This window comes from Hypanus sabinus, chromosome 27 (assembly GCF_030144855.1).
Source record: "Hypanus sabinus isolate sHypSab1 chromosome 27, sHypSab1.hap1, whole genome shotgun sequence".
Classification (NCBI taxonomy): Eukaryota; Metazoa; Chordata; class Chondrichthyes; order Myliobatiformes; family Dasyatidae; genus Hypanus; species Hypanus sabinus.
This window is the reverse complement of record NC_082732.1, coordinates 37,379,658-37,403,401: the sequence shown is the minus strand read 5'-3', so window position 1 is coordinate 37,403,401 and position 23,744 is coordinate 37,379,658. Positions and strand designations below refer to the sequence as shown.

At 45.7% G+C, this 23,744-nt stretch overlaps 1 protein-coding gene across 1 annotated transcript in view; it reads right to left on the bottom strand.

Annotated features, from left to right (window-relative positions):
* The window catches only part of casz1 (castor zinc finger 1), a 145,425-nt gene that overhangs the window by 81,569 nt on the left and 40,112 nt on the right, over positions 1–23,744 (bottom strand). The window contains exons 8-9 of the mRNA XM_059951623.1: positions 15,745–15,912; positions 4,594–4,684 (exon numbers count right to left, since the gene is read on the bottom strand). Coding sequence (XP_059807606.1) covers positions 4,594–4,684; positions 15,745–15,912 — 259 coding nt within the window. The remainder of the gene's footprint in view (positions 1–4,593; positions 4,685–15,744; positions 15,913–23,744) is intronic.

Sequence of the window (23,744 nt, the reverse complement as noted above, 5' to 3'; positions counted from 1 at the left end):
CAAGACTGTTGCACAGCTCTGTACATATAACTAGTGCAGAAAAGGGGAAAAATACTGAAGTCCTGTTCATAGGTTCATTGTCCACTCAGAAATCCGATGGTGAAGGGGAAGAAGTTGTTCCTAAAACTTTGTGTGTGTGCGTGTGTGTGTGTGTTCAGGCTCTTGTACCTCCTCCCTGGTGGTAGCAATCTAAAGTGGGCACGTCCTGGGTGATGGGTGTCCTTTATGATGGATGTCACCTTTTTGAGTCCAGGTTGCTGGGGAGGCGAGTGCCCATGATGGAGCTGGCTGAGTTGAGAACTTTCTGCAGCTTTTCCCAATCCTGTGCATTGGCACCTCCATATCAGGCAGTGATGCAACCAGTCAAAATACTTTCCACCATATACCTGTAGAAATTTGCGACTGTCTTTGGTGACATACCAAATCTCCTGAAACTCCGAATGAAATCCAGCCACTGTTGTGCCTTCTTTGTAACTGCATCGATATACTAGGCCCAGCACAGATCCTCTGACACCCAGGAACTTTAAAATGCCCACCCTTTCCACCTCTGATTCCTCACTGAGGACTTGTGTGTGTTCCCTCGACTTCCTGAAGTTCACAATCATTTCCTTGGTCTTGCTGACGTTGAGTGCAAGGTTGTTGCTGCAATACCCCTCAAACAGCGGCTCCCCCTCACCCCTGTGCGTCTCCTCATCACCATCTGAAATTCTGCCAACAATCGTTGTGTCGTTGGCAAATTTATAGATGGCATTTGATCTGAGTCTAGCCACACAATCGTGGACGTACGAGAGCAGAGCAGTGGGCTAACATGTACCAGTGTTGATTGTCAGCGAGGAGGAGAATCATTCCCAATCTGCACTGACTGCCTTCCGGTGAGGAAGTCAAGGATCCAGCTGCAGAGGGAGGTACAGAGGCCCAGGGTTTGGAGCTTGTTGATCAGAACTTGGAGTATGGTTGTTTTGAACGCTGAGCTGTGGTCAATACGCAGCAAGAATACCTGACGCAGGTATTACTGTTGTCCAGGTGATCCAAGGCTGAGTGGAGAGCCAGTGAGATTGCATCCATGTAGATTGGGCAATAGACAATTTGTAGCGGGTTCAGGTCCTTTCTTAGGAAGGAGTTGATTCAAGCAACACTCAGCCTCTCAAGGCACTTTGTCACAGTAGAGGTGAGTGCCCCTGACTGATGGTCGTTGAGGCAGCTCACCCTGCTCTTCTTGGCACTGGTATAACTGATGGTCTTTCAAAGTAGGTAGGAACCTCCAACTGCAGCAGTGAGAGCTTGTCGGTGTCCTTGGACATCTCCTCCAGCTGGGTGCCACAGGTTTTCAGAGTCCCACCAGGTACACCATCAGGGCCTGACGTCTTGAGCTGGCCCAAACCTTCCTTCAACAACATTGGACTAACAGCAAAGTATCTATTAACCCAGGATCCATGGTACAGGGAAAATTCACAGAACTGCTGGGCAAAGCCCTGAGTCTGCTCTCTCAGTCATACCGGTCAAGTCCTGTAATCTAACTTAAAGTGCACTACAAACGTGTGTTGCTTCCGATTTCCAGCATCGTCAGTCTCTCTTGTGTCTGCATTTTAATCCTTCACTGCTTGTCCTTGCATTCTCCTGGCTTGCTGCTTATACTTTCTGATTAAAGGTTAAAGTCAATCTCTTTAAGCCTCTCCTCTCTGAATAATGCACACCCTCTGCTGTATCCCTCTCTGACCCCCCACTTCCACTTGATCTCTCCTAGGCAACCAGGCGTGACAAGTGCTCACTCCGCCTCTGTCAACCCTACCCTGAAAGTGAAAGCTGCCTGAGGAGAATTGCAAATGGAGAGATGTCTTTGACCTTCCCTCTTGCCCCTGAGGAGAGGAGTCAAGCCTCATTGTAAAGGTGACTTGGAAGTCAATTAAAATGTGTTATAAGAGCACCAGGAGACACTCCCATCTTCTATTCTAACACTTTCAATTCAATTAAATAATTTGGCGTTTATCACTATCTAAGCAGTGCCATCAAGGAGAATTTCTAATCTAGTAACGTAACTTCCTCCAAGAGGGCCTCAAGCTTGAGGTTTGGAGGTTTTGTATCCCCCAGTGATTCAGAGAGCTACGTTGGCTGGAGTCAGGGCTTTATACTTTGGCCACTAGTAGGGTCACCTGTGCCAAACAGGTCAAAGGTAGGGAACAGAGTAAGAGTGGTCCACCGGCCCTCCAGGTTCGGGGACCTGGAGCTAAGGGATCTCAGGGCTAAGAACCCAGAGTGGCCACGCAGAACAGTTACAGAAACAGCAATGAAGAATCGTACATCTGAGAGCAATGGCATTCCCCAGTCTCCACCCAAGACCTGCATTACAGACAGTAGTGAAAACCGAGGGGAAGCTACTGATGTGATGAACGAAGCTTCGAACACTGCCAGAGGTGGAGGATTTTCATTGCTGCCCTAAATGCCTGCAGCACAATGGGCAATTAGTAAGTAAGTGACATAACTCGGTTCGGATTCAGTGACTCCCTTTATCACTCATTTGATAAAACAGATAATTTTTTAAAAAAAGGCAAAGAGTTTTCCTTTTTCAACCCAAACATAGAGGTTAACTCCAGTCCTGGATACAATGGGTGGGAGAGAGGAAAGGGGTTTGTTTTACTGTTGTTTCTCGTTGCTGCTCGTGTTGTTCTGTAAACATGGTGGGCACGCTATGTTGGCGCTGGAATGTGTGGTGACACTTGTGGGCTGCCCACAGCACGCCCTTTGGTCGTGTTGGCTGTTTTCGCAGACGGCACACTTCAATGTACCTGTGGTAAGCGCATGAGTCTGAGGTTGCCAGTGGCATTGTAAGGAGAGATTCCAAACCTGCGGCAGGCCGGAGAAGCAAGCAGAGTTGAAGTAACCAGAGGGAAAAGCAGAAAGTGAAGGTGAGAAGGACCATGAAAAGTGGAAGAAATAGAGGGAATGAGAGAGGCAAATATGAAGAGGGAAAAGCCTTGAACAGGGTTTTGAAAAGGTTGTGAAAATGTGAGAGAAACTAATGGAAAGAATGCAAGAGGTTAGGTGAAAATGTCTGCTATATGTGACTTTTGCTACTGTGCTTTGCACCTTGGCCCTGGAAGAACGCTGTTTTGTTTGCCTGTATTGGCTGTTCAGGTATGGCTGAATCATAATTAGACCTGAACTTGAAAAAGAGAGGACAAAATTAGCAAGAATGGAGGGATCGAAAGTTAGGAAGACAGTGTGAGATTGTAAAGGAACGAGAGGGGGAGAAGGAATGTGAGAAGGGTAGAGAGGATGTGAGATGGAGAGAGAGAAAGGAGAAAATAGAGAGACTGATACAACAACAAATGGATGAAAAATGATAGATTGAGCGATGGAAAGGGAAGGAGACAGAGTGAGTGAGGGAAAGAGAGAGAAGGGAGGGAAGGAAACGGGGTGGTGTGCTGCTGGGCCTGAATATTTGAGATAATCTTGTCACACATTCAGCTTTATCCCTACTCTAGAATTTAGCCAATGTTTAATTTTAATTTTTTTAAATTCAGTCTGCCTGGCAAGGAACATTGCTCGACTAAAATGGCAGCAGATGGTGAGAATGACGCTGGCAACAGTAAACACGCGTGGAAGCCAGCTGGCTCTGAGGCAATGATTTTTAATGGGTATAGAAAGCCCCCATGTGAAAAAAATCACAGTACTATCATCAACAATAAATAAAAACTGCAAGATATTACAGAAGCTAAATCTGGTTTGCACTTTTTTTTAGAAATTGATTAAATTAGTCTGTTCACGCAAATGTTAAGTACTTTAAGGAAAGATTAGTTAAATGGAAGTGTAAATGGAGCACTGGGAGCAGCACGGCTGGGCTTAACCCCCATGGAAACAGGTTGGATAAGACAGTTTGAGGGGCGTTTGGTAGATTAACTCAATACTCACCTTTGCTGTCTTAGCTTGGCACATGGACGATAGGAAAATGGAGGACTATGTAGGAGGAAGAGTTAGAATGACCTTAGAGTAGGCTAAAAGGTCAGCAGAACATTGTAGGCTGAAGGCCTGTACTGTGCTATACTGTAATATTCTATGTTTTACCTTCTAACTTCCCTCTGGTGCTTTCACTAAAGACCCGGAATACTTTCTCCGTTCTCTGTCTTACACCAGATCTCCTGTATTTTTGCTTTTCATTAACTTCCCAAATTATTTGTTCTATTTTGTTTAGAGATACAGCGTAGAACAGGCCCTTGTGTCCAATAAGCTGCACCACCTAGCCAACTCACCGATTAAACCCTGGACTAATCACAGAAGCATTTACGATGGCCGATTCACCTGAATAACTGGTACGTCTCTGAAAACCGCAGCACCCGGAGGAAACACATGCGGTTCAAAGGGAGGATGCACGAACTTCTTACAGATGATGCCAGGATTGAACTCTGAGCTCTGGACTGCCCTGAGCTGTAAAAGTGTCACACTACCATGGCGTCCATTTTGAGTACTTCCCTGCACTTTTACTTTCTATTTCCCTTGTGTGACACCCTTCGTAGGCAAGGGTGTTAGCGGCTTCCGTTCCTTGCTGCGTAAAAGGGCTCAGAAAAGGAGAGAGTGAAAGGAACGTAATGGCCGTACCTGGTGGTTGCACTCAGGATCCAGACAGTGATAATGCTCCCGATACTGATAGGCGCAGTGAATGTGCCCACACTGCTGACTCCCGGAAAACCTGGAAAAGAGGAAAAAGCAGGATTGATTTCTGCCAGTTCTTGGCCGGCCAGTGAAAATCTGGGTCCCAGGTTAAAACACAACTTGTTTTTTTTTTACCACTGATAACAGGCAACATGCACAGAAGGATTTTGGTGTCGAAGTCTATAGCTCCCTGAGAGTGGCAACATGAGTGTAAAGGCTGGGAAATGAGGCATTAGGGCATGCTTGCCTTTAGTGGCATTGAGGATCCGAGTCAGGAAGTCATATTATAAAACTTTAGAGAGGCTGTATTTAGTTCTGTTTTCCCCTTTACAAGAAGGATGTTGAGGGTTTAGCAAAGGTTCACCAGGATGTTGCCAGGATTAGAGAATATTAACTACAAGAATAGCCTGGACAGATTTCTCCTAAGTGTCAGAGACTGATAAATATCTATACAATTATAATAGAGTAGACAGTCAGAGTGTCCCCAGAGGTGGAAATGTCCAATTCCGGCACAGTCTGTAAGGAGTTGGCACGTCCTCCCCATGGAATGTATGGGTTTTCTCCGGGTGCTCTAGATTCCTCCCATAGTCCAAGGACGTACCAGTTAGTAAGTTAAACGGAGATTGTAAATTGTCCTGAGATTAGGTTTGGGTTAAATAGGCAGGTTGCTGGGCAGTGTGGCTCATTATGCCAGAAAGGCCTGTTCCACACCATATCTCTATATAGAGCCATAGAAAAGTACAGCACAGAAACAGGCCCTTTGGCCCATCTAGTCCATACAGACCCATTTACCTGCCTACCCCCCATCAACTTCCCCCCAGACCCGTAGACCTACGTACCCTGACTGTCCGTGTACCTACCCAAACTTCTCTGAAACTTTGAAATCACTCTCACATGCACACTTACACTGGCAGCTCGTTCCAGTCTCACAACTCTCTCAGTGAAGAAGTTTCCCTTCATGTTCCCATTAAACTTTTCACCTTTCATCCTTAACCTTTTGCAGCCAACCTCAGTGGAAAAAGCCCACTTGCCTTTACCCTATCTATACCCTTCAATTTTGTATGCCTCTATCAAATCTCCCCTCAGTCTTCTACGTTCTACGGAATAAAGTCCTCAACCTAATCAACCTCTCCATATAGCTCAGGTTCTCCAGTGCTGGCAACATCCTGAATTAACATATAAATAAACAAAAACACTTTTGGAATATTTAGAGACATGTGGGGTGAGCTCGGAAAGTGGTGCTGCGATGTAGGACCTGCTTTGATCTTACTGAACGATGAAGAGGCCTTTTAGGTGAGAGGGGAACATGAATGGAGATGCAGGAGGTGAGTAATTTACACAGGGAATGGCAGGTGTCTGGAAGGTGCTGTCACGCGTGGTGGTGGAAGCAGATACGATAGGCCCATGTACAAGCAGGGAATGAAGGGGGATGGCTCCTGTGCGGTCAGATAGGTTTATTTCAACCGGGCTCCATGCTCGGTGTTGTGGGCCGAAGGGCCTGTTCCTGAGTTGCCCTGTTCCAGGCTCTATGCACTTTGCTACGGCCTGAAAATCACCATAAACCCTCATTCCTTTGGAGAAGTCTGTCAAATAATAAACGGTAAGCCTTGCTCCTCATCAGCGTGACGGGGTGGAGATACGTCTCTACCGAAGAAGATGTGAGTCACTCCTTCCCTCTGCCAGCCTGCAGGTCCCCCGGGGGCAAGGTGCAGCACCTGCTTACCCCCCTCCCCCGATCAGGGTGAAGCCATGGGAGCAGGTAGCGGACGGTCGTATGAGCAGCTGGTGCCTATCACAAGTCCTGGTTACGCGACCACTGACACCGGACAATCCCTGAAGAGCATTGATAGCGGCTGGGGTCACCCTTCTTGCAAAGACACTGCCCAGGAGAAGGCAATGGCAAACCAGTTCTCTTGGAAAATTTGCCAAGAACAACCATGGTCAAGACAGACGGCCTTGCCCTCACCGCGACACGGCACGCAAAGATGGGGATGAAGGTCCTCGTCACTCCCGAGGGTTCTGGAGTCAGGGTGAGGGTCGTGATTCTGGTCAGAGTGAGTTAGCTAGTGTCTTCTGTACAGCAGAGAGAATTATTAACATCAGCATCACCAGCATTACAGTTAAAAACTGCTCTAAAAGGAACACACTTGTAACCTTGCCAGGAATAATATCTGCCATGTCATTAACGCAGCGTGCCCTCTTTCTACAGAGTGCTAACAGCCTGTTGAACAGAAATTATTGTGCTCACTGCGTTTTACAAGGCTTGTTGCAGGTTGGATCACTGACAAAACCTAATGGAAACTCCTGCAGCATCAATCCAGAGCAATCCTGGTGGTTTCTGTGTTTAATAGTCACAGAGTGAAGAAACAGGTCCTTTATCTCAACTGCTTTAACCTTTGGGAGCCAGCATGGATAACTTCACTCCAACCGATTCCGCAACCTGCAGGCTCACTTTCAGGGACTCTAAAACTCACGTTCTCAGTATTATTTATTTACTGTTTATTGTTATGATCATTACACAGTGCTAAATTGAACTGAACTGAGCATTCCAAGACTGTTCCAGGGACTCTACGGTTTGATGTTTAATATTCTGTGTGTTATGCCATTTGTGCGATTTGTTTTTTTCCCACACATTGGGTGCTTAATGTTTTCTTTGAACGGGTTCCACATAGTGTTTCTGAGTTTCATGGCTGCCTGCAGGAAGAGCAGCCTTAGGGTTGTATACCGCATGCATACTTTGATAATAAATGTACTTTGCATATTGGCTGTTTGTCAGTCTTTGTGTGTGTTTTTTCATTGATTCTACTGTATTTCTTTCTTCTACTCTGAATGCCCGCAAGAAAATAAATCTCAAGATACGTATTTTGATAATAAATTTGCTTTGAAATTTGTACTTCTGCTCCATGCCAACGAAATTCCCATCTAAGCTACTCCCATTTTCCCCACGTTGAAAGATAAAGATTCGCTTTGGTTGTCACATGCAGATCAAAATGGTTCCTTGAGGTTGCTATAGCCGGGGGTTCAAGTGGGGATAAGACCCCACTAAATACTCAGATAGATTCCGACAACCAAGTCCAGCTCCTGGTCTTCATGTGTGGTTCAGCTATTAAGCCCAGCGGAACCATTTCCACTGACAGGAGAAGGGGCAAAGGTGGGTTACTGGTGCCCTAAAACCAGTCGTTCTGGGCAGATGGGGCCCACCAGCTGTGTTTGGCAGCTCATCTAGAAGGAAAACTCTGATCTCAAACCTCTGCTGCCTTGCTGCCGTACCCACTCAAGGGGAAGGTTTCAGGAGTAAATCCTGAGGGAAAATCTGGAGTCACTATGTTGAGATCAACACTAACTGGCTACTACTGTGACACTGGTACCAAACTGTATTGGTCTCTGCCATTCCTTTGAGTTCATCAGATGCATGGAGAGGGGGAGCCTGCCACACAGGCAACAGTTGCCTCCATATTGTACAACCCTGGCTTGCATATATAGACACCTACGATGCAACATCCATGATTGACCTGGACCAACAGAGGCCTCGGACACCAAAGCATCTAAACCTGTTTTGCCCACATTCTCAGCAACGTCTTCCAGCCTTTAAATCTCATTATATTCCTGAGAACTGTTCTCGCCCTGAACTGTCTGTAAATCAGAAATGACCAAAACCCACATATGGGGCGAGGGTCAGAGACGGGACGGAAAGTAGGTGTGGGAAGAGTGGACGCCAACCAGCTTCAGTGACCCACTAACAAGTGAGTGTCAAAGGTTATGGGGTTGTGAGGGATAATAAGTCAGCCATGACAGAATGGCAGAGCAGACTCGATGGGCCAAATGGCCTAGTTCTGTTCCTTTGTCATGATCTTATGGGTGATTTGGACCTCTAAAGATAAGTTCCTACAACAGAATATAAAAATAACTTTACAACATCAAGAGTTAACAGTTTGCAAAATGAAAAGCAAAACAGCGGGCGAGAAGAATGGATTTGGATAGAGATATTTTAGTTTAGTGTTGTAGCAAGTGTTACAGAAACATTGGCCCTGGAGAGAAAGGATTGCATCTTAATAAGGGTTCATGAAACTCTTGGAGGTTATCAGTGAAGAAACCTCTAGGTGGACTGGTAGTGTAGTGTTTAGCACGCTTTACAGTGCCCGTGACCTGGGTTCAATTCCCGCTGCTGTTTGTACGTTCTCCCCGTGATGGCGCGGGTTTCCTCCAGGTGCTCTGGTTTCCTCCCACCGTCCAAAGATACATTGGTTGGCAAGTTAATCGGTCATTGTAAATTGTCCTGTGATTAGGCTAGGGTTAAGTTGGGGGAAGGGCCTATTCTGCACTGTAAAGTGAATAAAAAAAACTAAACATTACACAACATTCTTAAAAACTTTTCCTTATACTCTAGGAATGAACAGCGCAATTTGTAAAAAAGACACTGTTACAGCCGGGGTAGATTCTATGCAGTGATATTTGGAATTGATGGCTCTGTGGCAAAGCTTGTGGATGATACAAAGATAGGTGGAGGGGTAGGTAGTGCTGAGGAAGCAATGCCATTGCAGCAGGACAGTCAAATTGGAAGAATGGGCAAAAAAGTGTCAGATGGAATACAGTGTTGGGAAATGTACGATAATGCATTTTGGTAAAAGGAACAATAGTGCGGACTATTATCTAAATGGGGAGAAGGTTCAAACATCAACAGTGCAGAGGGGACTTAGGAGTCCTTGTGCAAGGCTCCCAGAAGGTTAATTTACAGGTTGAAAGCAGGGAGATAATGCTGAGCCTTTATAAGACACTAGTCAGGCCACACTTGGAGTATTGTCGATAGTTTTGGGCCCCGTATCTCAGAAAGGATGTGTTGTCATTGAAGATACTCCAGAGGAGGTTCACGAGGGTGATTCCAGGAATGAAGGGATTAACATATGAGAAGCGTTTGGCAGCTATGGGCCTGTACTCACTGGAACTTAGAAGAATGTGGGGGGGGGGGGGGGGAATCTCATTGAAACCTACCGAATGTTGAAAGGACTAAATAGGGTGGATGTGGAGAGGATGTTTCCTACAGTGGGGTAGCCAGAACTAGAGGGCACAGCCTCAAAATTGAGGAGTGACCCTTTATATCAGAGGTAAGGAGGAATTTCTTTTAGCCAGAGAGTAGTGAACCTGTGGAATGTTCTGCCTCAGACTGCAGTGGAGGCCAAGTCCGTGGATATATCTAAGGTGGATATTGATCACTTCCTGATCGCTCGTAGCATCAAAGGATATGGCAGATGTCTGGGATTGAGTGGGATCCGGGATCAGTCATGATAGAATGGCAGAACAGACTCAATGGGCTGAATGGCCTAATTCTGCACCTGGTCTAATACCTTTGGTTTCAGTAACAGGATCAGGAGTTTCTGGAATGGTTACCATAGCAGTAAATCGTTACGTCAGTATTACTATGAGTGGGATGGTGCCTGAGATGGGGTTGGTGAGCTGTTTTCTTACTAATTGGAAGTCTCCAGGGTGTGGATTGTTAATATTCTGATATCCTCTGGGATTATCAATATTTTTCGGAGAGTCTCTTGGGGAGTTAAAATGCGAAAGAAGTCCTTTGGTGGATGGGTTTGTACTGGGTTAGTGTAGTGTTAACATATGGACACAATATATGACTATAGGTGAAGTACATCTACGAAATAAAGGAGAAAGAGAGGATGCTTAGTCACAAAAACTAGATCTAGACAGTCTGCCTTATGGCCTCAGCGAACTGTGTTCAATCCCTGCCTCTGGCGATGTCCAAGTGGAGTTTGCATGGTCTCCCTATGACTATCTGTTTTGCCCGCGTACTTGAGTTTACCTTCCAAACATTAGCAGGACAACTGACTGCCGTGAACTGCCTCCAGAGGAGGAGGGTAGCAGGATCTGGGAATTCCTCGTGGCCACCCGTTTTAATTCTACTTCCCATTCCCATATGTTGGTCCAGGGCCTCTTCCGCTACCATGATGAGAGCACACTCAGGCCAGAGTAGCGACACCTCATGTTCGGTCTGGGGAACAGCATGGACACAGATTTCTCTAACTTCTGCGATTTCTTCCTTCTACCCTCCCTCTTTTCATTTTTTCCATTCTGCATACTGGGTCCCCTCCTACTACTTCTCTTCTCCTCGCCTGCCCGTCTTCTCCCTCTGGTGCCCCTCCTCCTTCCCTTTCTCCCACGTCCACTCTCCTCTCCTATCAGATTCCTTCTTCTTCAGCTCTTCCACCTATCACTTCCCAGCTTCTTACTGACCACCCACTTACCTTCCGCCTCACCTGGTATCACCCATCACCTGCCAGCTTGTACTACTTCCCCTCCCCCCATCCTCTTATCCTGGCTTCTGCCCCCTTCCTGTCCAGTCCCGAATAAGGGCCTTAGCCCGAAACATTAATACGAGAAGTTCTGCAGCTTTGCTGGAAAACACCATGAAGGGTCTTGGCCCAAAACATCGACTGTTGACTCATTTCCATAGATGCTGCCTGACCTGCTGAGTTCCTCCAGCGTTTTGCGTGTGTGTGTGTGTGTGTGTGTGTGTGTGTGTGTGTGAGAGAATGTGTGTGTGTGTGAGAGTGTGTGAGTGAGTGTGAGGTGTGTGTGTGTGAGTGTGAGTGTGAGGTGTGAGTGTGAGGTGTGTGTGAGTGTGAGTGTGAGGTGTGTGAGTGTGAGTGTGAGGTGTGTGTGTGTGAGTGAGTGTGAGTGTGAGGTGTGTGTGTGAGTGTGAGGTGTGTGTGAGTGTGAGGTGTGTGTGAGTGTGAGGTGTGTGAGTGTGAGTGTGAGGTATGTGTGTGTGTGTGTGAGTGTGAGGTGTGTGTGTGTGAGTGTGAGGTGTGTGAGTGTGAGTGTGTGTATTTCTCAGGGGAGCTGATGGGAACAGGGTGAGAATGGGTTACAAGGAAAATCAGCGCGAAGTGGAATTGCTGTGTGAGCCAGCAATGAATGCAATGGCTTGAACTGGCTTCCTTCTATGTTCTACAGTCATGATAGGCGGGGAGCAATAATCTCAGAAAATATTCTTATTTAAATATTGCAAATGCATGTTGGAGATTTTAATCAAAATTGCACCTACTGTTAATCTAAAATGCCCTGTTCATGTTCTCTAATGTCCGCTCATTTGCACTCCCTTCTGATTTGTTGCCAATTCCAGCATAGACTGAAAGCATCCTCCCTGATGGCCATACTTGTAAACTAATGGTAGTGTTCCAGATGAGTGAGATTACTTCTTCTGTAAGATAATGGGGCAGAACATCTCTGCTAACTGAGCAATTTGGCTAATAACTCCAGCTTCAAGCTTTGGCAGCGAAAGAACTGAGCTCGCTTCCTGCCCTCGGGACTTGTACCCAGCTGACGGGCGAAGAAGTGCAGGGCTGGGTGTGGGTGATGTGGGGCAAGTGAGGACGAGCTGCCGAATGCTGCAGAAACAACCCTTCCCCCTCCTCGCAACACCTCTCCCCACCCCCCCAGAGCAGGAGTTGATTGTACTAACTGGGGACAATTCGATGTCCACTTCCAACTCAGGATCGGAATCGTGTTTATTACCACTGACATATGTCATGAAATTTGCTCGTTTAGCATTACAGCACGGAGTAAGCCATTCCAGCAACCCCACAACTCTGATTAACCCTAAGCGAATCTCGGGACAATTTACAATGAACAATGACTCTACTCGGGCAATGAAACAATCAAACAAACACAGAAATTCAATTAGTTAGGGAGCACAATAACATCTGACGGTAGGGCTGATGTTGAAATTAGGAGGATTGGGAATGCCAAGTGCACGCTCGAGTGTTTAAGCAAGATGATTTCCGTGGGTACGAAACTCAGAGTGTCGCGGTGCTATGTTCATTCCACACTAACGGATGGAAGTGAATGTTGGACAACATCAAAGCAAAATGAGGGACGACTCAAAGCTGCAGAAATGCAGTTTTTGAGAAGAACTTTGAAAATACCATGGAACGACAGAGGTAAAAATGACGAACTGTTCCGAAAAGCCGGAATAAGAGAACAGATATCATCAATCAGCAAACGGCAGCTGGAATTTCTAGGACGTATACTGAGGAAAAAGAAGCTCGAACATCTTGCAGCAACAGGAAAAGTGGACAGAAGAAAAAGTTGTGGTCAACAGCACAATACATTCATGAGCTACATCAAGGGATGGCCAGCAAAAGTTTGAAGAACTTATTGGAAATTCTCAGATTAAAGACATGGAAGACTGTGAACATCCATGTCATGTGACATGGCACACTGTGAATGAATGGTACTTCTTTGGACTGTGGGAGGAAACTGGAGCACCTGGGAAGAACATAGAGAGAATCCTTACAGAACAATACAATGCAATAAATTATAATAACAAATGGCCACTTTATTAAGTACACCGGTACACCCACTCGTTAATGTAAATATCTAATCAGCCAATCATGTGGCAGCAACTCAATGCATAAAAGCATGTAAACATGGTCAAGAGGTTCAGTTGTTGTTCAGACCAAAGGAATGTGATCTATTGACTTTGACCATGGAATGATTGGTGCCAGACAGGGTGGTTTGAGTATCTCTGAAACTGCTGATATCCTGGGATTTTCACGCATAGGTGACTAAAGTTTACAGAGAATGGTGTGAGAATCAATAAAAACATACAGTGCGCGGCAGTTCTGTGAGTGAAAGTGCCTTGTTATTGAGAGAGGTCAGGGGAGAATGGCCAGACTGGCTCAAGCTGACAGGAAGGCGACAGTAACTGAAGTGACCACGTGTTACAACAGTGGTGTGCAGAAGAGCGTATCTGAACACACAACATGTTGGACTTGAAGTGGATGGGCTACAGCAGCAGAAAATCGCTAACATACAGAAGTACACTCAGTAAAAACACAAAATGCTGGCAGAACTCAGCAGGCCAGACAGCACCCATGGGAGGAGGTAGTGATGACATTTCGGGCTGAAACCCTTCATCAGGAGTGGAGAAGTACACTCAGTAGCCACTTGTAGGTACCTCCTGTAGCTAATAAAGTGGCCAGTGATTGTATATAAAAATTAAATAAGTAGTGCCCAAAGAGAGCAAAGATAGTGAAGTAGTGTTCATGGGTTCATTGTCCATTCAGAAATCTAATGATGGAGGAGAAGAAGCTGTTGCTAAAGCATCAAGTCTTCCAAAAACTGGGATTTTCTCTTTGTAGAAGGGTAAATATCCAAGTGTTAACCAGTGTTTTTCTTCACACTGTTTCTGGCATTTTTTTATTTTGGGAACTTGCTTCCGAAAACATCTCAGAGAGAGCAGGGTTCCTGATATATTTCTGTAGGGCTGGGATTTGCCTGTAACACTCTGTGTAGGAAGGCTGTGGCGCTGGAGAGAGAATCTGTGCTAAACAAACTCATTGGTCAAACTCTCCACCTTTAGGTACTAGTTCTGAGAGTGGGTTTGAACTACTTTAAAAATTCATCCGAAGGGAGATTTGAGTATCAGACTAATACATAAAATATCCTACAAATTATACAGTGTATAATAGTGGCAGGGTGGAGTCTTTACCAAAGGAGGTGTAAGGCACTCCTTCCCTCTGCTAGCCTGCAGGTCACCCTTGGGCAAGGTGTAGCACCCCAAGGTCACATGAAGGCATGGGAGCAGGTGGTGGATGGTTGTAAGAGCAGCTGGTGCTTATCACAAGTCCTGGTTATGCGACCACTGACAATCTCTGAAGAGTATTGATAACATCTGGGTCACCCTTCTTGTAAAGACACTGCCTAGAAGAAGGCATTTTTGTAGAAAAATTTGCCAAGTGCAATCATGGTCAAAGACCATGATCCCCTACAGCATGACATGGCACATAATGATGATGTCATATGGCATGACACAAGAAGGAGCTAGATAGATATCTGATGGATAGGGGAATCAAGGGATATGGAGACAAGGCAGGGACTGGGTATTGATAGTGAATGATCAGCCATGATCTCAGAATGGCGGTGCAGACTCGAGGGGCCGAATGGTCTACTTCTGCACCTATTGTCTATTGACACGACGCATAATGATGACGATGTTAATATATATATACAGCAAATTAGTGCCAAATGAGAACACAAGTAGTGAGGCAATGTTTTCATGGATTCATTGTCCACTCGGAAACAATGCAATACTGAAGAGGGATTTGAGGATGGGAGTGAATGGGGCTCCACTGGGTTACGTTGCCACTATCCTCCAGAAAGCATCGCTGTCCAGTAGATGGAAAATAACTTCACCTTGCACACATGAGGCCAAATTTCTGATAAAATGCATTTAGAATGTTGTAAAATTAAAAACAAAACTTTCCTGATGGTCTTCGTGGGACAATAAATTGACTGTGTTTGAGGTGTGGTGACCGCTGTTACAAAGGACAAGTGAAGAGAAGTTGTACTTGTTGGACGTACTGTTCGTCTATAGGATGGAAGGCTTGTCACGTGACGAGCGTTTGATGGCTCTGGGCCTGTACGCACTGGAATTCAGAAGAATGAGGGGTGAACTCATCGAGACCTATTGAATGTTGAAAGGCTTTGATAGAGTGGGTGTGGAGGGGACAGCTGCGGAATAGAGGGGCGCCCTCTTAGAACGGAGATGAGGAGGGATTTCTTTCACGAGAGGGTGGTGAGTCTGAAGGTGGCTGTGGAGGCCAAGTCACTGGGTACATTTAAAGTAGAGGTTGGGAGATTCTTGATTAGTCAAGGCATGAAGGGATACGGAGAGAAGAGAGGAGATTGGGGCTGAGAGGGAAAATGGGTCAGCCATGATGAAATGGCAGAGCAGACTCGATGGGCAACTTGGCCTAACTCTGCTCCTATATCTTATGGTCTTGTGGTCTAAGATCTGGGCATCGCTGTAAAGGTCAGTGTTATTGGGACAGTATGGTGGCATAGTAGTTAGCGTGATGCTAGTGACCTGGGACACTCCAGAGAGGTACGGGTTAGTAGGTTAATTAATTACATGGGTGTAAGTGGCTGACAAGGGCTCATCCAACCAGAAGGGCCTGTTACTGTGCTGCACATCTCTGATTGCAAATAAATTGACCATCCTTAATTGCCCTTGAGAAGATGGTGGTGGACCCCAAACAACTTTAAGCATTTAAGACGTTTGTAGATAGGAACTTAATTCACCTAGGTATAGAAGAGTACGAGCCAGGTTCTGGAAGATGGATTGATGTGGATGGGTTCAAGGTGAGCATGGGAATGGTGGGCCGAATGGTCTGTTTCCATGTTGTGTGACCATGCCTGTCCTCCAGTCCCTTGGGTGATGGTGTTCGCAGAGCGGCGCAGGAGAGGGAGCTGCAGGATTCAGACAACAACAAGGGATGGTGGGTGACTTGTAAGGGATCTGCAGAATCTGAGCTCCGTCGATCCCTGTGCAAAGGGTCTCGGCCCGAAACGTGCACTACTCATTCCCGTCCGGAGATGCTGGCTGACCCTGCTGAGTTCCTCCAGTATCTTGTGCGTGATCCCCCTCAATCCCCGAAGCCCCTGTCCTTTCGAGTGAGAGGGGTTGTTGGCGGGGACGGTGCTGGCAAATACTCACCTCCCGAGATGGAAGGGATCTGGAAGGACAGGAGCTCCTTACAGTGAGAGGAAAGGAAGGGAGAATGTCACCTTGTAGGGGTCGGATCCTCATAGCCTAGGCATAGCCTGACCAGCTGATACCTCGGGCTTGTGTATCCTGCTTAGGCTGGCACACCCCAGGGGCAGAAAGAGCACACAGAGCAGTATTTACATTCAGCTCACCCCCTACCCACCTCACCAACCGAAACAGAATCAGTCAGGTTTATTATCACTGACATACCGTGAAATCTGTTGTTTTGTGGCAGCAGTACAGTGCAATATAAATATACCATAAATCACTATAATGTATTAAAGATATAATATATAAAATGTAAGTAAATAAATATATTTATATATATATATATATGCACACACACAAATTTAAATTAAATAAGTAGTGCAAAACTAGTAAGGAAATGTTACCACGAGGAAATCTGCAGATGCTGGAAATTCAAGCAACACACACAAAACGCTGGTGGAACGCAGCAGGCCAGGCAGCATCTATAGGGAGAAGTACAGTCAACGTTTCGGGCCGAGACCCTTCGTCAGGACTAGGAAATGCTAATAGGTCGGTTCATTGTCCATTCAGAAAACTAATGGTGTAGAGGAAGAAGCTGTTACTAAAATGTTGAGTGTGTGCCTTCAGGCTCCTGTACCTCCTGCTTGATGATATCAATGAGAAGACAGCATGTCCTGGGTGATGGGGGTCCATAATGATTGAAGCCACCTTTCTGAGGCATCACATTTGAAGATGTCCCTGATGAAGGCGAGGCTAGTCCCTATGATGGTGCTGAACTTCAATTCATTCCCCCCCCACCCCCAGTCACGAACTAACTCCTTTCCTTATCCCAAAAATCATCCCCCACTCTTTTCTCCCCCACTGTTCACAGTAGCTGCAGTTGACAACTGGATAGGCAAAGCAGACTGAATTAACTGAGTTTATTTATGATTTAGGAAACCACAGCATTTAATGAAAGATGTCCCTTAGTAACTAAAGAGAGAGAGAGAATTGCCTTGTACCAGAGCTATAAACCAAACAGCATCTCAGAGCTGGTATGGTGGCAGCAGGAGGCTAGAATTACAAATCCTGTTTCGGGCACCTCAAGGAACCTTTCTGTTTTTAAAAGCACCATAGACTGGATTAGATGTTTCCTTAGAACTCCTTATTTTCATATTTAAATCTTAATCCTTTTACTAAATGCTGTTATTGTATTTTGCCTTTTTTATAACAATATTCATTTTGCATAACCGGTAATCCCTCCCAGGCAGCAATACATTTGGCATTTTTATTAAAAAAACAATTTGCTCCCTTCTCTCTGTGTCCCCGCTAATCTGGTTTATTTAATAAAGACTCAAACAAGGGAAAATTACTGCATCATTCACAAACTGTCATATCTGGAACTCATAGTTTGAAAGTTTGAAAGAAAGGCGTGGCATGGTAGCGTAGTGGTTAGCACAACGCTTTACGGTAGCAGCGACCCGGGTTCAATTCCTGCCACTGCCTGTAAGGAGTCTGAATGTTCTCCCCGTGACTGTGTGGGTTTCCTCCCACAGTCAAAGATGTACCAGTTGGTGGGTGAATCTGTGGAATTCGTTGGCACAGCCGGCTGTGGAAGCCAGGTCACTGGGTGTACCTAAGGCAGAGGTTGATCGATTGTTGATTAGTCAGGGCATGAAGGGATATGGGGAAAAGGCAGGAGATTGGGAATGAGAGGAAAAATTGATCAGCCAGGATGAAATGGAGCAGCAGACTCAATGGGCCAAAGGGCCTTATTCTGCTCCTATATCTTATGGTCTTAATTGGTCATTGTAAATTGTTCTGTGATTAGGCTGGCATTAAATCTGGGGGATTGCTGGGTGGCACAGCTTGAAGGGCCATAAGGGCCCATTTCACGCTGCATCCCAATGAAATGAACTAGGTACGTAAAAATAGGGAATTTATGTTTACAGGTGTAACTGATGGGTAAAGTGGAGGGACCTGGCTGACCGTATCTCTTCAGAGTGTTCATCACGTTCCCGAACTGAAGAGAATCATCAGTAAATCTGTTGACACTGATCTGTGAAGCCGCTCTCACTGCTTTTGGACCGTGTTCAAATGCCACGTGTTCTCTACACATCGGTGTATGTATGAGGCAAGGCATATGTACAAGGGAACTCCTGTTCCTCTCACTGTTGCTTCCGTATGTAAGGCAAATCTTCTGTACTGCCTAACTTTGTAATGCACACTGCTGCCATCAGGAAGAAGGTACAGGAGCCTCAGGTTCCACACCACCTGGTTCAGGAACAGTTTTAACCCTGCAACCATCGGCATCGGAATGCAGAACCAGAGGGGATAACTTCACTCACCCCATCACCAAACCAATCCAACAACCAATGGACCCACTTTCACGGACTCTTCATCTCACGTTCACGATATTTATTGGTTATTTATTATTATTATTATCGGTGCTAAGTGGCACCCCCAGGCTAGAGAGTCTAAAGCTCGCAATCAAAATCTCAGGCCATTGAAATGATCATTTTAGAACTGTATTTGAGGGACAGAAATTTTAGGCTTCCCAGAACATCAAGGAGTTTGAGGATTGGGTTGGTGATTTTATCAAGTGGTGGAGCAAATTCAAGGAGCGCCAAGATCCACTCCTACTCCTGTCTCTTAATTTCAGTGGTTTGCTTGTTCCTCTAAATACTTACAACATAGAATACTATAGCCCAGTACAGGCCCTTTGGCCCACAACATTGTGCCAACCATTCAACCTACTCTAAGTTTTAATCTAACCCTTCCCTCCTTCACAGCATCCCCACCACCCAGGACATGCTCTCTTCTTGCTTCAGGAAGGAGGTACAGGAGCCTCAGGACTCACACCGCCAGGTTCAGGAACAGTTATTACCCCTCAACATCATGTTCTTGAACCAGAGGGGGTAACTTCACTCTCTCAAACACTGAACTGTTCCCACAACCTATGGACTCACTTTTAAGGCCCCTTCATCTCATGTTCTTGATATTTATTGCTTATTTATTTATTATAATTTTTGTTTCTTTTATCTCAGTGCTGTAAATGGCAACACATATGTACTTTGATAGTGAATTGACTTTGAGTTTGAGAGTAACCCTCCATTGTCCCATCGTTTTAATGTTTCCTAAATGTCCTGGATGTACCTGCCCCGACCCCCATCCTGGGAGGGCGTTCTACACACCCACCAATCTCTGTGTAGAAAGGGTACATACAGTTACTCCCCAGGGTATTTTTGGCACAGAGACATTCACTGGATGCACTCTTCCACCTTCAAAGAAACACTTTAGTGACTTGCTGGAGCAAATCGGTCATGACTGCCGATTTGTCACAGGCAACTTCAGTGTCTGCATGCTAGGACATAACCACTCCACTAAACTCATAAACAGAAGCGATTCTGCAGACGCTGGAAATCCAAACAAAATGCAGGAGGATCTCAGCAGGTCAACTACAGAGAGGAATAAAGTCAACATTTCAGGCCGAGACCCTTCATCAGGATTGGAAAGGAAAGGGGGAAGAGGCCAGCAGTGAGCAGCGGGAAGTTTCAGTCTGATCTGAGGATTTCTACCAAGGACTGATGAAATTTCAAAGGGATTTTAAAGTTAGCTTTATTTATCACACATACATTGAAACATTCAGTGAAAGGCATCGTTTGCGCCAGTGACCAACGCTGTCCAAGGGTTATGCTGGGGCAGCCTGCAAGAGTTGCCATACTTCTAGCGCTAACATAGCATGCCTACAACTTACTAACTCTAACCCTAACCATCTGTCTTTGGAAAATGGGAGGAAACCAGAGCACCTGGAGGATATCTAAAGCATTCACAGGGAGAACATACAAATTCCTTACAGACAGCGGCAGGAATCGGACCTAGTTGGTGACTGCTGGTGCTGTAAAGGGTTGTGCTAACTGCTAACACTGTGCCACCCTGGTCAATTCCCTGATTCTGGCAGATGAGATTGTGGGTTGAAGTTTCACACTCGAGAGAGTAAACCTTCCTCTAGTACTCAATCTCCTCAAGACTACTGGGAGAAGCTCTCCTTCATTAGGAGGATCTACCCATCTGACTGGGTGTTAGCCATCCTATGTCTGCTCAAGAAACTCTACTACGAATCTTAGTTTGTTCTGGGACCTTGTTCTTCAGCAATGCAGAAGCTTATGGCTGAGGAAAAAATTTGGTCCATAAATTTCTTCTGGCAGATGCAAATACCACAATTCAAACTTCCTGTTTTTCAATTGTTCTTCTAGTTACTTTTTTTAAACAGGATGAAGGCTTCTGCCTCCTTCTCTCTTTCTGACAATGAGTCCCAGGCACACTGCCCCAACCACAATTGCTTTTCAGCTGAAAACATTTTCCTTCAACATTGCAATCTTCCTATAATCTATTTTCTCCTATTATCTCCAGGCAGAGTGGTTGATTTAAAAACAAGAGAAAATGCTGGAAACACTCAGCAATTCAGGCATCAACTGGGGTGTTCTGTGATTGGCATGTGCTGGGATCGATGCCAAGGATCGAGGTCTGAGGGGAGAATTGGAAGTCTGGAAGTCAAGGCCCTATGGCTGGAGCAGAGTCTGCAAACCTCTGCAAGCCTGCTGGGAGGATCAAAGCCCAATGCCTGTAGGCCCAAGTCCGCTGGAGGCTGGAGGCCTGCGGCCTATTCTGGGGGTAAACCCCAATATCTGTAGGCCCGGGCCTGTTCTGGGAGTAAACCCCAATATCTGTAGGCCCGGGCCTGTTCTGGGAGTAAAGCCCAGTATCTGTAGGCCCGAGCCCACATGAGGCTGGAAGCTTGTCCGGGGTTAAAGAACTGTCCATGTGTGCAGGTGGGAGGGATGAATGGGGCTTGTTTTTGCTCTTGTTGCTGGTTGTAAGACCATAAGACCATAAAATGCAGGAGCAGAATTAGATCATTTGGCCCATCGAGTCTGCTCCATCATTTCATCATGGCTGATCCATTTTCCCTCTGAGCTCTGATCTCCTGCTTCCTCCCCATAACCCTTCATGCCCTGACCAATCAAGAATCAATCAACCTCTACCTTAAATAAACCCAATGACCTGGCCTCCACAGCCGCCTGTGGCAACAAATTCGCCACTCAATCATGGCTGATCCAATTCTTCCAGTCATCCCCACTCCCCTGCCTTCTCCCCATATCCTTTGATGCCCTGGCTAATCAAAAACCTATCTATCTCTGCCTTAAATGTACCCAGTGACTTGGCCTCCACAGCTGCACATGGCAACAAATTCCACAGATTTACCACCCTCTGATTAAAGTAATTTCTCCGCATCTCAGTTCTAAACAGACGTCCTTCAATCCTGAAGTTGTACCCTCTTGCCCTACATTCCCCTACCATGGGAAATAACTTTGCCATATCTAATCTGTTCAGCCCTTTTAACATTCAGAATGTTTCTATGAGATTCCCCCTCATTCTCCTGAACTCCAGCGAATACAGCCCAAGAGCTGCCAGACGTTCCTCGACGGTAATCCTTTCATTCCTGGAATCATTCTCGTGAATCTTCTCTAAACCCTCTCCAATGTCAGTATATCCCTTCTAAAACAAGGAGCCCAAAACTGCACACAATACTCCAAGTGCAGTCTCACGAGCGCCTTATAGAACCTCTACCTCACATCCCTGTTCTTACATTCTATACATTGCATTCACTTTCTTCACCACCAACTCAACCTGGAGGTTAATCTTTAGGGTATCCTGCACAAGAACTCTCAAGTCTCCTTGCATCTCTATATTTTGAATTCTCTCTCCACCTAAATAATAGTTTGCCCATTTATCTCTTCCACCAAAGTGCATGACCATACATTTTCCAGCATTGTACTTCATTTGCCACTTCTTTGCCCATTCCCCTAAACTATCTAAGTCTCTCTGCAGGCTCTCTATTTCCTCAATGCTACCCACTCCTCCACCTATCTTTGTATTATCAAAAAATTTAGCCACAAATCCATTAATCCCATAGCCCAAATCATTGCCATACATCGTATAAAACACTGACCCCTATGGAACTCCACTGGTAACTGGCAGCCAGCCAGAATGGGATCCCTTTATTCCCACTTGCTGCTTTCTGATGATCAGCCAATGCTCCACCTAACCTCAACAACAGAACAGTACAGACTACCTGCTGCACTATCGCAGACTTCTCTTTTTTTTTGCACTAATATCTTGTTTTATATCTTCATTGTATTGTGTAATCTATGTTCTGTGGGATGTCTGTGTCTACATGCTGGTGTTGCTCATTGTCCCTGTACCTCACTGTGCCTGTGCACAGGACAATAAACTCAAATTTGATTCCATCCACCATGGCTTGATTGGTCGTCCATCATACCTCATGATGACAGATTTGTGCAGGTCATCGTGAGATGGCACGAACTGCACAAGGAAACCCGCGTGGAGAGTTTTTAAAGTGGAAACCGGGCAGTTCCTCTCGCTCGACCTCAGGAGTCCCGGTCCAGAGGCATGAGTAGTTGTCACAACTGGGGCCTTCCTTGGACGCACTCGATAACCACGGCTACTTCCTGTGCCTGATCATGCCCTTTGCTCTCTTTGTGAAGCGTTGTGGAATCGCCTTCTTGGCCATTGGATCCCACTGTTGATCTCATCTGCCAGAGGTAACTTTGCAAGCTAGGACGGGGCATGTACCAATCTCAACGGGGTATGAGGCCTGCCCTCACTTGACTTTGCCCGTCTCTCAAAGCCCTGTACCAGAGTGTGGCTGCAGTCACCTGTACCAGCTACCCATAAACCCAATCAACTTCCAGAGCTTCTCCTTGCAGGCAGAGGGGATTAGTTTATTTGGCATTTGATGACTAATTCAATTCATTCAGCACAACATTGTGAGCTGAAGGGGCTGTTCCTGTGCTGTACTAAGTTCTATGTTCTCCTCCCATTCCGAAACTCCAACGCCCAGCAACAAGCATCTGCAGGAGGTTAAACTTAGGTTGGCATGTTTAAAATTACAATAAAATTTGTGGAAGCTGCCGGGGTATCCGGTTCCAGTCCTGGGCCCTCTTGCCTCAGAGTAACAAATATCTCAAAGCGACACTGGCAAAGAAACTGCTTGTTTATCCCCTACTCTTGGTACTTTGGTCGTCAAATTGAAGTATTTCTGGTGTTTCCTTGCCAGAACATTCTGTGAGAGCAGAGGGTGGAAATGGACTCTCCGTGCACTCAGAGTGACTGCGTACTGAGGATGATGATTGTCAAATCCCCTTCAATTATAATGAAAAATACACAAATAAACATTTGGACTGGTGCTGCCAAAAGTACCATCTGCCAAGTCAGTGAAATCCACAGGAAAACGCAAATGGAGAGGTTTTTTTTTTCAAAATGGAGATTATCCCATGGTTGCTTTTTAGTGTAAGCACTGCTGAGTTCATTTACCTAATTGAATACAGGAGCTTCTGCATTTCAGTCACATTAAACAGATTTTAAAAAAACCTACATGAAACACAGTTCTTGTTTTATGATAGCATTGGCCTCTGGACAATTTCATTTCCACTGCATCAGTCTAATTGGCTGATTATATTCTCTGACAATTAAATATTAATGA